Source organism: Eubalaena glacialis, chromosome X, assembly GCF_028564815.1.
Source record: "Eubalaena glacialis isolate mEubGla1 chromosome X, mEubGla1.1.hap2.+ XY, whole genome shotgun sequence".
NCBI lineage: Eukaryota > Metazoa > Chordata > Mammalia > Artiodactyla > Balaenidae > Eubalaena > Eubalaena glacialis.
The window spans coordinates 20,345,618-20,363,605 of record NC_083736.1 but is presented as its reverse complement, the minus strand read 5'-3'; the positions used below and the strand labels follow the sequence as shown (position 1 = coordinate 20,363,605).

Sequence of the window (17,988 nt, the reverse complement as noted above, 5' to 3'; positions counted from 1 at the left end):
TGCCTGGGCTCCCCCTCACACCTTTAAATCAGAATCCCTTGGCAAGGGCTCAGGTATCTATTTGAAAAAGCTTCCCAGGGGCCTACACACACAGCCAAGGTTGACAAATCCTTGAATCATTCATCACATCCTGTGGATTTTACCTCCAAAATCTCTCAAATCCACCCTCTCGTGCTCCATTTCCATTGCTCCTGATTTGGTTCTAGCCCTTATAATCCATCTGGATGACAGAAACAGGTTCCTAACTCATCTTTTTTGCTTTTAGTCAATCCTCCAAACTGCCACCAGATTTATTTTTCTAGAACACAAATCCAAACCTGTCATCCCTCTGCTTTAAATCCTCCAATGGCTCTGCTCCGAATGAATGATGGAGCCCGTTTATTTCTTAGATGATGATGGACAACAGCTGCTCCTCATCCTAGGCAGGCGTTCTCTTAGCTTAAAATGTTTTCTTTTTAACTTTTTATTTTAAAGTAATTTAAGACTCACAAGAAGTTGTACATACAGTTCAGAGTTCCCATGTGCCTATCACTCAGCTTCCCCCTAATGATAATATCATACGTAACCATAGTACATGATAAAAAGCATGAAACTGACTTGGTACAATCCTATTAACTCAACTACAGGCCTTGTTTGGATTTCACCGGTTTCTACGTGCACTCTTTGTGTATGTGTGTGTGTGTAATACTATGACATTTTATCACATGAGCTTAATTAATACGGTTTCAAAAGGATCTCTTTTTCTATGTAGCAGTGGTTCTCAAGTCTGGTTCCACGTTAGAATTTCCTGGGGGAGTTTTAAAAAGTACCCATGACTGGCCCTGCTCTAGGCCGTGCTTTAGTCCAGCATTTCTCAGACTTTAATATGTACACAGATCAATTGGGGATCTTGTAACAATACAGATTCAGATCTTGTAGGTCTGGGTGGAGTCTGGGTGGAGTCTGCCGTCCTAATAAGGTCCCAGGGGATGCTGCTGCTGCTGCCAGTGTGAGGACCACATTTGGAGTAGGCCACCCTGTTGTCAGACCAATGGAATGAGAATCTATGGGTGTGAGATCTAGGCATGGTATGTTTGAATTCCTCCAGGGATTCTACCATGTAGCCAGGGTTGAGGACCACTGAGATATGTGATGGAATTCTAAGGCCATGTTACCCTTGGAGATCACACCATCCCAACCTCTCTTTGAACCATTCTAGGTCATTTCAGTCTCCTCTGACGAGCCATTCAGATGCCAAACAACTCTTGGAGTTAAGAAATCCTTGCTTCTATATAATCCATATTCTTCTGAAATGTAAATGTAACCAGTGTGAGCTCTCTCAGCTTGCCTCTCACTTCCACTTTAATTTCTTCTCTATACTTTTGCCCATCTTGAGACAAAAGGGAGGAAGAAACTGTCTCTTCACTTTCATACCCAAATTCCAGAGAGATTGTTTCCAGTTTACCACCTAGTCTCTTCATTCCCTTGTCAATTAGCCTCCAAGCCCATAGATATTATAATGACAAACGCTCACTTTCTTCACCACTTGACAAGACTTTCAGCTACTTTCAGTTTTCTATCTTGCAGAGAAAACCCCAAGCCATCAGATGGAAATTACCCTCAACTTGCTGCCACCATATCTCTAAAAATACCCACATCCATTCGTTTCTATCCTCCCCATCCTGTGAAAATCAAGGCCATGACCCTTCCTCTCTCTAAGATCAATTGCTTCCATTGGGTTCTGGCTTTCCTTTCGTTCTTCCTAGTATTGTTTATCCCCTCTTCTCCCATATCCTCAAACTTTTTCTACTAGTTCCTTCCCATGAGCTTTGAAATAGGCTTATGTCTTTCCCATATTAAAAAAGGCCTCATTGACCCCACTTCCCTTCCAACTTCTGCCATAGCTCCCCTTCTTTAAGAAGCTCTTTACATATGCTGTCTCCAACTACACTTGAAAGAGTGTTTCACGCTTGCTAACTTCATTTCCTCACCTCCCACTCACTTCTCAAACCACTCCATTCTGGACTGTATCCCAGCACTCAACCAAAAGTCCACAATGACGTCTAAGCAGGTAAATCCAATGACTACTTTTCAGTCCTCATTTTTTTGAACTCTCAGCAGATACACACAGTTAAGTCAAAATAGTACTTTAAACATATCTAAGATGGTTAGGCATTTTTGAGATTTTCGTGGGAATCCAATAGGTTCCATTAAGGCATGGGCATGGTTTCTTCACTGCTGCATCCTTGATTATGTGCCTGGCAAACAAAGGTGCTCAATATGTGTGGTTTGACCGAAACCCTCCCTCTCTCCCATGATGAATTCCATGACACAATTTTCTCCTCTCCTCCTACCTCTCAACCTGGGTTTCCAGTGTCTGTCTAACCGACTTCTCTACCTTTACCTACCTTGTAAATTTGATACTACTCAAGATTCTACCTCTGGCACTTCTGATCTTGTCACATTCATAAACTATTCTTGGGCAATAAGTTCCATCTCCATGGTTTGGCTTGTCATTTTTATGCTGACCAATCCCCAGTTCACATCAATGCCTCACCTCTCTTCCAAACTCCATATCTGAATTTCCATCTGCCTCCTGAAGATTTGCAAATACATATTATGGCAATATTTCAACTGGCATATATCCAACAGCTGAATCTTTTCTTCCAGATTTGTTCTTCATCCTGTTTCCTGTTATGGTTAACATCCTTCTCCTCTTTCTACTTACCCAGGTGGGAAACTTCTAAGCCGACTTCACCCTTTTCCCTTTGTTTACTCACAGATCCAGGGAAGCTCAAATCCTATTGATACCATCTCCCTATTTTTGGGATAGTATTTTCAGTCTATATTCTGAAGCACATTAGTTCCTTGGGTTGTTAATAAGGGTCATCAAAAAAGTAAAAAGTATTCATGATCAAATAAATTTCAGAAATGCTGAACTGGATAGAGTTAAATAGATTTCTTTACAGAGGAGCTTTTAAAAGCCTTTGATATGCTGATGTGCATTCAGTATGGGGCTACTACATGCATCATTTCCCAAAGTTATTTGGTCACAGAAGCCAATTTTCTTTGCCACATCACAGGAAATTTTTACTAAAGCACATTTTGGAAAATGGTGGTCTAATTTAGCCCCCATCTTTTCTCCTTCTGCAGGTTTTCTACTCAAAGCCTCTTGCTTACAAACTTACATAAGTCTCCTGGGTGGAGGAGGGGATCTCCCCCTCTCCAATATCTTGCCTCTCCAACTTAACCTCTATACTTCTATAAGAACTGTCGTTATAAAATTTGGGTCATGACTCTCCCCAGAGTATTAGACATCCTGGCCCTTACTTCTGTCCATGTCATCCATATCCTTACTGATTTTCTGCCTGCTTGCTCTATCAATTACTAACAGAGGAATGTTGAAGTCTCTAGCTATAATAGTGGGTTTGTCTATTTCTCCTTTCAGTTCTATCAGTTCTTGCCTCATGTATTTTAATACTCTGTTTGTTAGGTGTATACATGTTTAGGATTGTTATGTCTTCTTGGAGAATTAATCCTTTTATCATGATGTAATGCCCCTCTTTATTCCTGATAATTTTCCTTGTTCTGAAGTCAGCCATATCTTAAATTAATAATAGCTTTCTTTTGCTTAGTGTTAGCATGGTACATCTTTCTCTATCCCTTCATTTTTAACCTATCTGAGTCTTTATATTTAAAGTGGGTTCCTTGTAGGCAACACAGAGTTGGGTCTTGTTTTCTCTTGATCCACTCTGATAGTCACTGCCTTTTAATTGGTATATACCATTCATGTTTTAAGTAACTATTGATATGGTTGGATTAATATCTACCATAGTTGTAACTATTCTCTATTTGTTGCATTTGTTCTTTTTCTAAAAAAATTTTAGTGGTTGCCCTAGCACCTACAATATATATCAATACCTAATCTAAGTTCACCTTCAGATAATACTGTAATGCTTCATATGTAGTACAGTTGTAACACAGTAGTTCCAATTCCTCCCTCCTGTCCCTAGTGACATGGCTGACATTCATTCTACTTATCCATATGTTATAGTCAATCAATATATTGTTACTATTATTGCTTTAAACCGTTATCTTTTGATCAATTAAGAATAAGAAAGCTAAAAAGATTTTACTTTACCTTCATTTATTCCTTCTCTAACACTGTTCTTTATATAGATCGGAGTTTTTGATCTATGTAATTTTCCTTCTGCTGAAGAGAATTTCTTGCAGAACAGGTCTGCAGGCAATGAATTCCATCAGTGTTTTTTTTTTTTTTTTTTTTTTTTTTTTTTTTGGTCTGAGAAGTTTTTGTATCTCCTTCATTTTGAAGCATAATTTTGTGGAATTATAGAATTTCAGGTTGGTGAGTCTTTTTCTTTTCAACTCATTAAACATTTCATTCCACTATTCCTGCTTGTGTGGTTTTTGATAAGAAGTCTAATGTAGTTCTTACCTTTGTTTCTATATGTAAGGTGTTCCCCCACCCCAATCCCGTCTTCTTTCAAGATTTCCTCTTAGTCTTTGGTTTTCTGTAGTTTGAATATGATATGCCTAAGTGTGCTTTTATGGGTACTCGTCCTCCTTGGTGTTCTCTGAGATACCTGGATCTGTAGTTTGGTGTCTATCATTAATTTTAGAAAATTCTTGGCCATTATTATTTCAAACATTTCTTCTGTTGCATTCTCTCTTCTCCTTCTGACATTTTAATTACGTGTATGTTATTTTGATATTGTCCTACAATTCGTGGATGTTCTGGGGTGTTTTCACTCTTTTGTCTCTTTGTGTTTCAATATGTGAAGTCTCTTTCATCCTGTATTTAAGCTCACTGATTCTTTCCTGGGCTGTGTTGAGTGTACTGATGATGGTCCATCAAAACCATTCTTCATTTCTGCTACAGTTTTGATTTCTAGCATTTCCTTTTGATTTATCTGGAGTTTCCATCTCTCTGCTTACATTATCTATCTGTTCTTGATGTTGCCTACTTTTTCCATTAAAGTCAACAACATATTAATCATAGTTACTTTAGATTTCTTGTGTGATAATGCTGACATCTGTGTCATATCTGAATATGGTTCTCATGCTTCTTTTGTCTCTTCAGACTATGTATTTTTTCTTTTTTGCATGCCTTGTAATTTTTTCTCCAAAGCTGGACATGTTGTATCAGTTAGTAGGAACTGAGGTAAATAGAATTTTATAGTAAGGACTTAGGATGTATTTAATGTTTGTTGTGGCTATAGGTACCAGAAGCTTCAAATTTCTCTATTGTCATTCTTTTTGTCTTTCCTCTTAACTTTGGCTTCCCTAAGTACTCCTCCTCAGAGAGAGTCTGTGTCTTGCAGCTCTTCAGCTATAATCCACTATTATTATATTGGAGCCCTGTTGGTGTGGTGGTAAGGTGATGGGAGGGTAAATGGTATATAATCTTTTGAAGAAATCTCAGTCTTTAAGTGGGCCTGTGCCTTGGGGCTATGACCTTCACAGATATTTCTCCAGTGGTATAGTTTTCTTCCCCTGCCTCCTACTCCCTTTCCTGGCTGCTGCACTCCTAATCTATTTCCTTGAAGCCCTGACACCTGTGGACTCTGCACCCCCAACTTACATGAGACAAAAGCTAAAGGGGGCTCCAGTGGGAAGGAGGAACCTGGGATAAAGTTTCAGAATTGTGCTCTGGCAAAGTCTTCTTCCCTGGAGAGTAGCCCTTCGTTATGGAGAAGACTAGGTGAATTTCAGGAGGATTACTTTTCTTCCACTCCCTGCCAGCAGTATGTCAAAATTACCATTTAAGTATTTCTACCAGAGACATGTGCTCCAGGTCAGCAGATTGTTTCCATGCCTCTATGGTTTTGGGGATGGCACTTTGCCCTGTGACCTCAGTTCTCTGATGTGCTCAAGAAAAATCACTGATTTTCAGTTCGTCTAGGTTTTTCCTGTTGTAAGGATGGGGATGACAACTTCCAAGCTCTTTACATGTCGAAGCTGAAGCCGAAAGCTCCTCTTTACTCTGTTACTGATTGAAATACTACTTCAAGGCCATCTGACACCAGGGGCCATGCCTTGCTCATCTATTTCTGTATTTCTTGGGGGCAATGTGGTGGAGTTAATTTTTTACTGATGCTTTAGAAGCCAGATCTGTGTTTCCATCTTGATTCCTCTGCTTATTAGTTAAGCTGTATGATGCATCGGTTATTTATTTGTGAAAAGCAGTGTTGTCGAATAGAACTTTTCTGATGATGAAAATGTTATCTGTTCTGTCCATTACAGGAACATGTGGGCTATTGAGCACTTGAAAAGTGGCTAGTGCAAGTGAGGAAATGAATTTCTTATTTTAATCAATTTAAGTTTAAATCAGATAGCCACATGTGGCTAGTGGCTTTTGAATTGGACAGTGTAGGTCTAAGGCTTTAGAAGTGTAGACGATGGGTGATCAGATATGCTATTTTAAAATTCTCCTTGAGTAATTCAAAGTAAAAATATAGACTGATGTAATATTACATCATCTGGGAGCATGAGGCCATGTCAACAAAGCTTCTGGTTAGTAAAAGGTAGTCACGGACTGTACAGACACTTTTTATAAAAGGAGACGGTGATTTGGAATGTGTCAACTGAGTGACTAAGGTGGTTAGTCTTCTCCCCTGGGAATCCCCAGGAGGTTGTTCTCTTGCCCCAGACAAACACGTGTGCGTTCAGTGCAGATATTGGGAGGTTTGTGTGGCTTTAGGCATGCTGCACTTTACAAAGTTTGTTTACACACGTTATATCTCCTTCTGTCTTCCAACACCATGATGATGATATTGCTGATCCCATTTTATGGGTGAGGAAATGAAGACCCCAGAGAGGATAAATGACTTTTATCACGGACACTTTGATGGTTCACAGCCTCAAACACAGAACTTTGGGGCTGTGAAACAATGCTAATTCCACTATGCCAAAATCAGTACTTACTGAACTTCACTCCAGTTCGACTTCACCTCTCTCTAACAGAACTGACATCAGTCAGTAGTTGAAACTGAACATTAGCTGCCAGGGTCCTCCCCATGGACACCTCACCCCTGGCAACCACAGAGCTGGGTCCTTGTCTCAGAAACACAACATGTCGCTCCTATTTGTACCTGCTGCGCCTTCTGGTCTGATGTAGATTATGTTTCTGCAAAGGCAAATGGCAGGTGACCCTGTGTGGGAAGTTTTTGGAAGGAAGGAAGCTTTGGCAATCACACAGTGATGGTAGTAACAACATCCACACTGCATGTGTGTGGAGTGGGGGGCTATCTCTCTCCCCCTCATCTCTGAGCGTCCTTTCTTCTACTCAGCCCCTTTCTCCTAAACTCCAGCTCCTGGAGACAGGCAGCAGGGGCAGGGCCCTCTGTCCAATATGCTTGCCTTAAACCGCAAACTTAAAGGTTAGGCTTATGTAGTCTCCTTTGAATGACAGCATCATTCAAAATTAACGGCTGAACAAATAACTTTTTCACCCTGCTGTATCTGTTGTCCAGGTTTCTACAGAGAGAGGGAAACTGCATGTTTAGAATTAGTCCTGGCAGCTAATTGCTAGGATGCTTTATAGCAGTGGTTCTCAAAGTTTGGTCCCTAGACCAGCAGGAACAGCATCACCTTGGGAACCTGTTTGAAATGCAAATTCTCAGGCCCCACCCCAGACCTACAGAATTGGAAATTCTGGGGGTGAGATCTGAAATCTGTGTTCGGACAGGCCCTCCAGGGGATACCTACTCAAGGTGGAGAACCACTGCTTTAGTGTATGGAGGCAGTTAAATGGCACTAATTAGTCAGGATATATTATACAAAGGTTCTTCGGGTCCACCAATCCACTGATCTAGTCAGTGTGGTTCTCAGACCAGCAGTAGCAGCAGTAGCCCTGGGAGCCTGTTAGAAATGCGGACGCTCAGGCCTGCTGTCTCAGACCTATTGAATCAGAATATGAACATTAATAAAATTCCCAGGGAATTCCAAAACATATTCAAATTTGAGAAAAATTGCTAATCTTCACTTAAACTGAGGTTAATTTTGTTTGAAGAGTTTAGGCATAGAGAACCAGGAAGGCAGAGAAATTTTCTTTGATCCTAAATAATTGTAGATTTCTTTTATAACCCTATGAAAAGAAATTTTAGACAAGGGAAGGTGGAGAAATGCACTGACCTAAATGACTAAAACCCCCAGTCAGCAAAATTTTACATTTCACAGTTTCAAGGGGCTTTATTATCACTTGGCCTGGTTCTCCTGATCTCTGGCAATTCTGACACACTCTTCCCTTTGAAGTGCTTGTGGATCTACTTATGTGGGGAAGATTTCCCAGGGAAACACTGTAGTCATGTCAATTAAGTGAGAGAGGAGAGTTATCAACTCGCTCACCTAAATTGCTGGAGAATCCCTTTCTGGCTTGCTGGGCTGTGAGGAGTGGTGAAGAGAACCTTGAAACTGGAGCCCACAGACTCCCAGAGCTTTTCATTCCAGAGATACTTCTGGACAAGAAGTGAACGCTTCCTTTGTGTGCAAAGCCCTGTCAAGCATGAAGGTTCTGAGCCTTGCTACTCAAAGTGTGCGCCACTGACCAGCAACATCACCATCATCTGAGAGCCTGTTAGTAATTCAGAATTGCAGGTCCCACCCCAGGCTGAATCAGAATCTGTATTTTCCCGAGATGCCCAGGTGATGTGTGGACATAAAGAGCCTAAGAGCAGTCAGTTTACTCAGTATGACCGCTTGCCTACATGCTATACCAAGACCAGAATAAAAACAAGACAACAGTGCAAAACTCAAAAAATTAAGGTACTGAGTATTACGAAGATTTTTTTTTGAGCACTTATGCTAGTTGTATAGCAGAGATGCGGTTTTTATTGAGACAATTGGAAGGAATTGACAAAGCCATGGTATTTGACAAATTCGTGGAGCCCATGGAAGAATGAGCAAAGGAATCTCCCCTTTAATGCTGAGAAATTAACAGTTCTAGTGCTTCTGTTAAACTCACCAGAGATACACTGATTTTGTACCAGCATCATTTTTTAAGTTCACCTCTTAGAACAAGTCTTTGTTACCCTGGGCTCCCTCTTGAGAAATTCGAAGCTGAATGACATCAGAATGGTGATCTCTTGAACACTGATGCTACAGCTGGGAAAACCACTCGTCCTTGATTTTAAAAAAATGTGTTTCATGTTTACATTTGAGTATGGGTTAGGCCAATGTTTTGAGACTTGACTTCATGTACATAAGGACGCGTGTAGTGGAGAGCTGACTTTGACGGTACTTGCTGGGAACTGCAGAGTGCTCTGCCCTCCCAGATGGGAATGGACCACTGGAGATTGAGGTCAATTTACACCTTTCCAAACTACTTGAACCAAAAGAGGTGGTCAGGCGTTTGGTTTTGGTTTTTCTTTATATGAGTTTCTCCCCATATAAAGTAAGTATCAACAGATCCTAAGGCAGAATGGATGCTTATTGCTTATCATCAAGTTTGAAACCAAAATTTATCAAGGATGAGAAGTGAAGACAGATCTAAAGAAATCGCATGGTCATGCTACCCAGCAAAATTATATTCAAGCAAAATAAATGAATAGGGAAGGCAGAGCGTGTTTTCCATCCTACAAGCCATCAACCAGCGACAATTTATTAAGCACCTGCTGTACATTCCACATTATACTAGTTTCTAGGAGAGATGTGGGAGTATAAGACATTGGTCCTGCCCTTGAAGAGCTTTATGATCTTAAGAGAAAGTATCACATGACAATAGAGCAAATTATAGAATAGTATCTAGTTAAGCATTAAAGAATGTGGGTACAACTGAAAGCCAGATAGATTTAAGGGAGGGAGGGAGCCATGAATTTGGGAAGGCCTCACAAAGTAGGAGACATGTGAGTCTGACCTCATAGTAAGCAGCGGGTGCACTTCTAGGGGGGGAGAACAACACAGATAGATGTGTGAAGATGGGGGCTGTGAAAGGGGGGCCTGAAGTCTCCTCTTGTATTCCTGAAGGGAAGAGGGGCTGGACACAGGCCACTCAAATGTGAGGGCTTGATATAAAACCACAAATCCGGGTGGCGTCCAGGTCCAGCTTGGAATCATCTTTACCACCATCCAGTGGCAAAAATGAAAATGGCAGTTACTTATCAAATTCAAGAATAACTGAACGGCTATGCTGGGTCATTCTTGCCTGGGTCATGGCCATCTTGTTGAGTGAAGGGATGAACATCCCTTAGCAATGTGGGCCCTAAACTCCTAGAGGTATATCTCTAGAGGGGGGTAAGACCCTTAGTGCAGATGCTCTCAGGGTTCCACCTGTATTCTCTCTACTCACACTCACCTCTACATGTCAAGGCCGCTCACCGTGAGCACCTGCAGCTCTTTGCCTGTGGCTTTTATAAAACAACAACAGAAAACAATTCTGATTATGGGAACACATACAGCATCTGGAATTGCTAGAGATTTATTTACTGTGCCGGGCTGCAGCCGGATCAACTAATGATGGCTGGAGACTTGGGAGAAGAATATCCAGGTCCTTCACCCACAGTTGGGATAACTTGGATGGAGGTTATCCAGTGTCTCCCAGAGTTCCCCAGTGAGACTGAGCCCTGGGTGCCCACAGTGGACACTGGCTTGAGAACACTCCCTTGACTGGCTTCCTGCTACTCCCTATTCCATGTCCTCACTTCCTTACCGATGTTTTTGGATATCACGCCCCAAGGTAACTGCCTGCACTGAAATCCTCATCTCGACTGTACTTGAAGCCCACAAGTTAAACCTAAAGTAGAAGACCTAACAATGGGGATCTTTCAAAATACCAGAAACAATATTCTCAAGAGGATTTCCTGGAGAGCAAGAAGATAAAAATAACTTCCCTGTTCCCTCATTGCCTTCTTTTGTTCAAAATATGACTTCTGAAGTTGAAGGCATGACATATTATTCAGGGCTTCCCATATGAAACAACAACTGGTGTTGATTTTCCTTTTTTTTGTCTTTTAAAGGGTAGAGATTACTCACCTCCCCTGCTGGTCATTAAATCAGTCTGGCAGGATACCTCGGAAGTTCTGTGGCCTTCCGGGCATGTGGCAGCAGCACAGGCAGTGCTGCAGACAGGCCTGCTTGCTGTGATGTGCTACCAAGCAGGTGACTTCAAAGGTCTGCTTCAAGCCTATCTCAGGTATCACTTGGGGCTCATATTGAGCCCCAAAGTCAGGTACCAGATGGCATATACCACAAAGTCAGAGCTGATCAGATCCCCTAGCTCCTGTGCCAAGGGATGCTGCAACCTCTCAGGTAGGAAACAAATAACTTCTTTTAGCTTACTTCTTCTCTTAGTTATCACAAGAAGTCACCGGTTAAATGCTCAGCTGTTGGATGAGGTTTGTAAGTCTGGTGAATCCTGAGAGGTTCAGTCTTTGTGTTTGTTAAAAAAAAAAAATCATCCTTCTCTAAGTCTAATATGGCATCTGTCAAGATACTCTGAGTCATTAAAAAGGTGGGCTTCCTCTCACACTACAGCTTTATATTTACATTTCAGTTTAAATTAGCAGTTTACCCAAAGTTTGTTCCAAATGCTTGTCTACATGGGCAAGTAAAAGATTGCTCCCCAAATCTAAATGAGACAAACAGAGTGGGCATTGGAGGATAATAGTCACACAAATGACATGTGCTTAGAAGTCAGACAACTCTCGAATGATATTTAACTTGGATTATTCGGATGCACATCCCATGAAATGCAAGGAGAATGAAACGAGATCTCACCCTCTCCTTACTTTGCTCCTAGTGCAAAAATAAAGTGCAAAAGGCAACTGGCTGGTCCAGCAGATGCACGAATGCTGCCCTTTCAGGCCTGGCCTCAATCTTCTCTAAGAGTACATGCCACTTGGATAACTCATCGAAGTGACAGGACTGCCCAAGGCATCATAGCACCTGTCACCAGACAAAGCACCCTGAGATGCTAAGAGCACATTCCAGTGTCTGCGGAGATGACCTTTAAGGTGCCTTCCAAACCCAAGGGTCTTTGATCCCCTGTCCTTTGGATGCAAGCTCTTCGTTTGTCATTTTATGTTCAGAAAGGCAAAGCAGCTGGACTAGGCAACAGAGCACGGCCTCCTGTCTCCTCGGCAGGTCACTGTTCACAGTGGGGTCTTACGCAGTGTCAGGAGAAGCCCGGCCTAGTGGATGACTGCTACGGACTGAGGGTCAGGCCTGCCAGTAGTGGGCACTCTGACGAGTCCCAAGGCCAGCAGCAATTCAGCAGCTTTATCATTCAAGCAGTTAGACCGTATTCAGTTTCCTGGGTTCCTCTACATTGGGATTTAGACCATAAAGGACAGAGCTCTAGGAGAGCAAGATAAGTGCATCTTGGGGAAGGTTACGTTGGAAAATCTGGTCTTTGGCCAATTGCCCGAGCGAACGTCTCCTCACAGGTTGTAGTATTTGTCCCCAGTCAAACTTCTATATGATTTTTGGATGTGAACTTCTCTTTGGCATTTTTTCATTTTACATAATCAATGCAGATGAAAAAATCCCAGCAAAGCAAAAAGAAATACACACATGAACCCTTTCAAGCAGGATTTGGGGCCAGAGAATTCTTTGCTGTATTGGGCTGTCCCGCACACAGGGGATGTTTAAGAGCGTCCATGACCTCCACCCACTAGGTGCCAGTAGCAACTCACCCCTGGTTGTAATGAGCTAAAATGTCTCCAACCATTGCTGAATGTCCCTTGCAGGGCACAGTCGCCCCTGATTGAGAACCACTGCCTTAGAGATTACTTAACAGCATTAACTTCCTGAAATTGCTCCGGTAAGGGGGTTTTGGAATATAGTATAGGAACTTCTTTATGTAAAGGACCAAAGAGTAAATATTTTAGGCTTTGAGAGTCTTAGACCATCTCTGTCGCATATTCTTCCTTGTTTTTGTTTTGTTTTGTTACAGTCTTTAAAAAATGTAAAAACTCCTACGCTCAAAAATAGGCTGGAATTTGCCGATCCTTAGACTGTAGAGAAAGACATAATGGCGATTCCTGTAATGACTGAAAGTGCTGAGACAGTATTTGGAAAAATTGGGATCTTGATCCAGCTGTCAGGTCTCTGTGACCCTGAGCTAGCTGTTGTGCTGCCCTTCGTGGAAAGCTTGAATTAAATAATTCCAAGTTAAATTCTATCAATCTCATTTTGCAACTTAATTCTCCTTAATATAATTAAACATGAAAAGTTTAAATAAAGTAGAAACTCAATATTTGAACAAAACAAGATTCCCCAGTAAAAGGAAGAATGTCTGCACAGTGAGTATGTGTCCTTCCCTTGGTTTGGAATAAAACAGCCTATGAGGTCCCCCTGAAAAAGAGGACGTTATGCAAAGGAGATGCCCCTATGCCATTGCAAAACTGAAAAGTGTTTTGATATGACTACAGAGGTGATCTTGGAAAAAGAGAAAGGAAGAATGGTATCTTGGAAAAAGAGAAGCCTTAGAATCTGCCTATAAAGTTGTACACATAAAAATGTCATTTTGAAAATACATTTCAGAGTAGTTTCTGTGGAATTTTCTTTGCCCATCACGTAAATGTCTGAGCAAACTAGGGCAGGTCCCTTGGACAGATATTTACTGAAGGTCTACTATGTGCCAGGGACTGTGTGAGTGAGGCACTGGAGTTGAATTCACCCGGACCTGGCCAGTGAACAGCACTCAAACAGGAAATCGCTGCATTCAATCATCCAGAGATTTTTTTCCAGTAAAATAGTCTATCTTTCTGTCTTTGTATATTGCTAATTACAAGTATCTTATGCTTTACTTTGGGCATGTAGAGTTTCTGTAAGTGGATTTCCATTGACACTAGGCAGCATCAGTCGAGAGAATGTCCTTATGATCCAACTGCCACTGTTAGAACAACGGTGTAGGATGGGGATGAGACTTTGATTGAATATACCTCATTTGGATACCAAAAATGTACATTTAAAATCATTCAAGTAGTTTATCATATGGGAGGCAGTAAATGATAGTGAAAAGAGCACTGGACGGGGAGTCAAAACCCTGGGTCACAGTTCTGGTTCTGTCCTTGTCTTTTTTTCTATAGCTAATTCGGTTAATTTCTAAGGCGCAGTTTTCTCATCGGTAGAATGGAATCACACCATTTCTCCTGCCTACCCTTAGGTGTTTGATGTATTTAAACATACTATATGCTTATAACTTATAAGCTGTTATAAAGGTGATATCATTATTATAAGGAATGGGCTAAATTGGGTCTTTACACAGATGGAACAAATCAAGTACTGTCTTGGTCACAGCCAGATCAGTTATCAACTAAGACCTGCTTACACTTCACTATAGGTGATCGGGAAGAAACATATCCCTAAAAGCTCGGGAGGTACTACTCTGAAATTTGCTCTGAGATGAACATCATGGATTTTTGTTAAAATATAATAATGAGCTAAATTTAATATTCTAGTGAAATGAAGACTTTTGAAGATCAACATGTATTTAAAGGGGTTCAGAAATTAATGGTTGATCCTTTGCCAGTACCATCAGGCCCCACCTACTTTCACCCAGAATTACATCTTTGCCCTGTAGGCTTCAGAGGAAACCATTGCTAGGGAGAGTCACCTCTCTCATAGTTTGTGGTTAGATTCTAACGCTGCAGAGGTCAGAGTATGGCAATCATGTCACTTGCATGAATTTGAGAAAGCTCCTGCAAAGCAGATCAGCTGGGTTGTCAAGGGTGGATTATTTTTTTCTGTGATACTCTCAATTATGTTTTTGAAAAAACCAACCTGGATTTTCATTTTTTGTCATCATCCCTTCCCAGTCTATTTTTGATCAGAAAGTCGCTGGACTAATATTGCAAGGAGGATCGCCTTCACTGAATAGGTACAACCCCGGAGCACTATGAGGAGTGAGTGACACAGCCCTGCAAGTTACTTCCTTCAGTTTTGTCGTGGGGCATGAGAAAGCCTCAAGCCCTGGTTATGCTGTGTCCACTTCCAGTGTGGTGTTATAAAACAGGCAGGGGCTGGCCGGTGTTGGGTACAATGTTAACTGTCAGTGCTCTCCTTGATGCCAGCAACAAAGTATCAGAATAACACTAGTAAGGGCAGAAACAGTGACTCTTTCACTCCTAACATCTTGTGTAAAAGGACAAATCTTTCATGTCTCTAATAGGAAAAAAGAGGAAAAAAGTAAGTGCTTGTTCCCACACTTTACAGTACCATGACTACCGAGGGTCCATTTTTCTGTCCCCCAGCTCCATACCTACCAAATATAGGCGTTGGATATAAGAAGAAAAAGGTGGATATATAAAATTGAAGGCAGTTCCCTCAGTTTCATGAGTCTGGGTTTTCATAAGCTCTGTGAATTCATTTTCACCAGAGAGCCATCAGCTAGAAATGAGTTCTGACCACTATGACACTTGGTTTTGATCTTCCCCAGAAACCTAGAACCCGAAAAAACATCCCATTTCTTAAAACAATTCACTCACAAGACCGCCGTCCTTTAAAGTTGCCCTTTAGATATGAAGGCAAAGCCAGCCTCCCTGGCTCTCCAGTCCCAACTTTCTCTTCTAATACGGTTTTCTGTCCTGAACAGATCAAAATCAAATAGGAGAGAAACAGTCCAGTTGAAAAGACATCTTATGTGCCCGTTGATGTCTCATTAACCTTGAGAGTGAGCACAACTGGTGACTGCCCGTCAGAGCGGCGTGACGGTTTGTTAGGGGGAAAAACCCAAAAAACCCAGCCAGTGGAAACATCACCTCAAAAAACAAAAAACAAAAACAAAGAGAAACATCATTTAGTAGATCATCTATCAAAAGATGGGGCAGCCTTCTAAATGTCAGGACTGGCTAAATTATAGTTTCCTTAAGCCTATGATGAAACTACTACATGTTTTCTTGGGAAAGCATTTGGAGCAGTATTTATCTGTGTGTCAAAATACGGTAACTAAAGTATCGGGGGGGAAAAATAACCACTTCGATGTTGGAAGCATAATCATGAAAAAAGCAAACAACTCAGGATTAATGTTACTAAGGTTCTGTGGTGAGTATGTGTGATGCTGTGTGTGCCATTAAAAATACCACGAGCCACCCAATGTGCGAAGGTCCTAACTCCACTGAGTCTCTAGTCAGATTCCGCTCATTACTAATTGCTGATTGATAACATGTCAACAAATACAGGGTGGAAAATTAGCTTGTCTCTAGGGGGTTACCTGTAGAGTAAAAGAGAAGGAAAGAGTCCCCCAGGTTCACTGGCTGACTCCCGGTGGGATAAGTAGACTAGAAATCTGACCAGCCTCCAATCCTGGATCTGGACCAGAGACCCACACAAAACCAGCACCTTCCATCCCTGGGCCCCAGGGCTCCAGCTGGGACTGGTTCCTGTCTGCCCTCCCCAGAGGAGTACCTTAAGTAAACAAGACCCAGAATCCCCACCAGGGCTTGGGTGGAACATTCTCACCTCCTTCTGCTTTTTTCTCCCAAGGTCTCCACTTTTCCAACTCTAGTCCTCACTCCTCTGCTTTTCTTAGGAACTTCCTGAAAGTTATCACCATTAACCTCACTTTTTACATCAAATTCCCACCTCAGGCTGACAGCACAGCCTGTTTCTTTGAGTGTCACCCTCTAAGCAGCTGCTCGGTTTCCTGTGCTCTTCTCAGGGCCACACAGCCTGGCTTCTGTCCTCACCCTTCTGGCTCTGCCCCTCATCCTCACGCCCAAATACACCCAAATGAAAGTGCATCAGTCGAATCCCTCATTTCCCAAAGAACTTTTTGCATTTCAAAGGAGAGGAGCTACTGTGAAAGATGAAACAACTGCGAATTACAAACGTTCTCTCTCACCCTAGAAGTCAGAGATGGCTACCTCGCTCGGGGAAGAGGGCAGCAGGGCAGCCCCTGTCCTCTCTCCAGGACAATACTTCTTTCTGGTGGATGGGAGGCATTTCCTTTACCATCCCGCTCACAGCCCCTCTGAGCAGCCTTTTCCAAAACACTCCGGGGTCGGAGGAAGGGAGAAGAAATGAGGACAGGGCAGAGGGGTCTCTGAATCCCCCCAAGATAGTATTTTGTTTTCAAGGAGCAGGACTTTCTAGAATGTCTTCTCTAGTTCGGTTCCTTCTGGCCCAGTTACCCCAAAGCCTCCCCGCCCCCAAGACCACTGCAACCAAAACAAGTGCACGGACCACAGCACCGTGGCCGCCGCCGCCCCAACTGTTGCAGCGGCTGCCGGGGTGGCGGCGACGGCGGCCAGGGCAGGGCCGGGCCCGGACCCGGACGCTCCCCGCCCGGGAGGCTGGGAGGCTCCGGGCGGCCTTCGAGGGGCGCGCGGTGCAGCAGAGCCCCTGCGGCAGTCGCCTGGGATGGGAGAGGCGGCGCTCTCAGCCCGGACCCCCGCGCTCAGTCAGCCCAACCGCGGCAGCGGCGCCCGCAGAGGCTGCCCGTGCCCGCCCCCCTCTCACCTTTAAGATCAGGTCGGTGTGATGCTGGTCCAGCATGTTGGCTTTCTGGAAGGAGGTGACGATGACCCGGCCGTAGCGCCCAGGGGTCTGCAGGTCCGAGTAGAGCCGGTGCTTGGAGCGGTTGACCGGGAAGAGGCTGTTGACGAGGTTGCGCTCGATCTTGGCGAGGCTGTGCTGGGGCGCCAGCAGGTGCTCCACGCTCTCCTCGACCTGGTAGCGGCTGAAGCTGGCGCCGAGCAGGATGGAGATGAGCACCGGCGCCGAGGCGAAGAAGACAGGGTGACTGGCAATGAAGTGGCCGAGCCGGGAGAAACACGTCCTCAAGCCCCTGTGCAGAACCTGCCGCAGCATCCTAGAGCAGAGCGGGCGCGGGAGGAGGGCGAGGCGCACGCTCGGCGCGGGCTCGGGCGGCGGCGGCGGCGGCGGCGGCGGTGGTGGCGCCCGCGGCGGCGGCGACGGCGGCGGCGGCGGCGGAGGCGAGACCCGGTGCTCTCCCGGAGCCGCGGCACCACCATCGGGGAGTCCCGCGCCGCGCCTCGGGAGGGTCCCCTCGGGCCGGAGACACGCCCTCCTGCCCGCGGCCGCGCCGGC

At 43.6% G+C, this 17,988-nt stretch overlaps 1 protein-coding gene across 1 annotated transcript in view; it reads right to left on the bottom strand.

Annotated features, from left to right (window-relative positions):
* PTCHD1 (patched domain containing 1) overlaps positions 1–17,748 on the bottom strand; it is a 49,845-nt gene extending 32,097 nt beyond the window's left edge. The window contains exon 1 of the mRNA XM_061179009.1: positions 17,398–17,748. Coding sequence (XP_061034992.1) covers positions 17,398–17,748 — 351 coding nt within the window. The remainder of the gene's footprint in view (positions 1–17,397) is intronic.
* Positions 17,749–17,988: the final 240 nt, after the last annotated feature.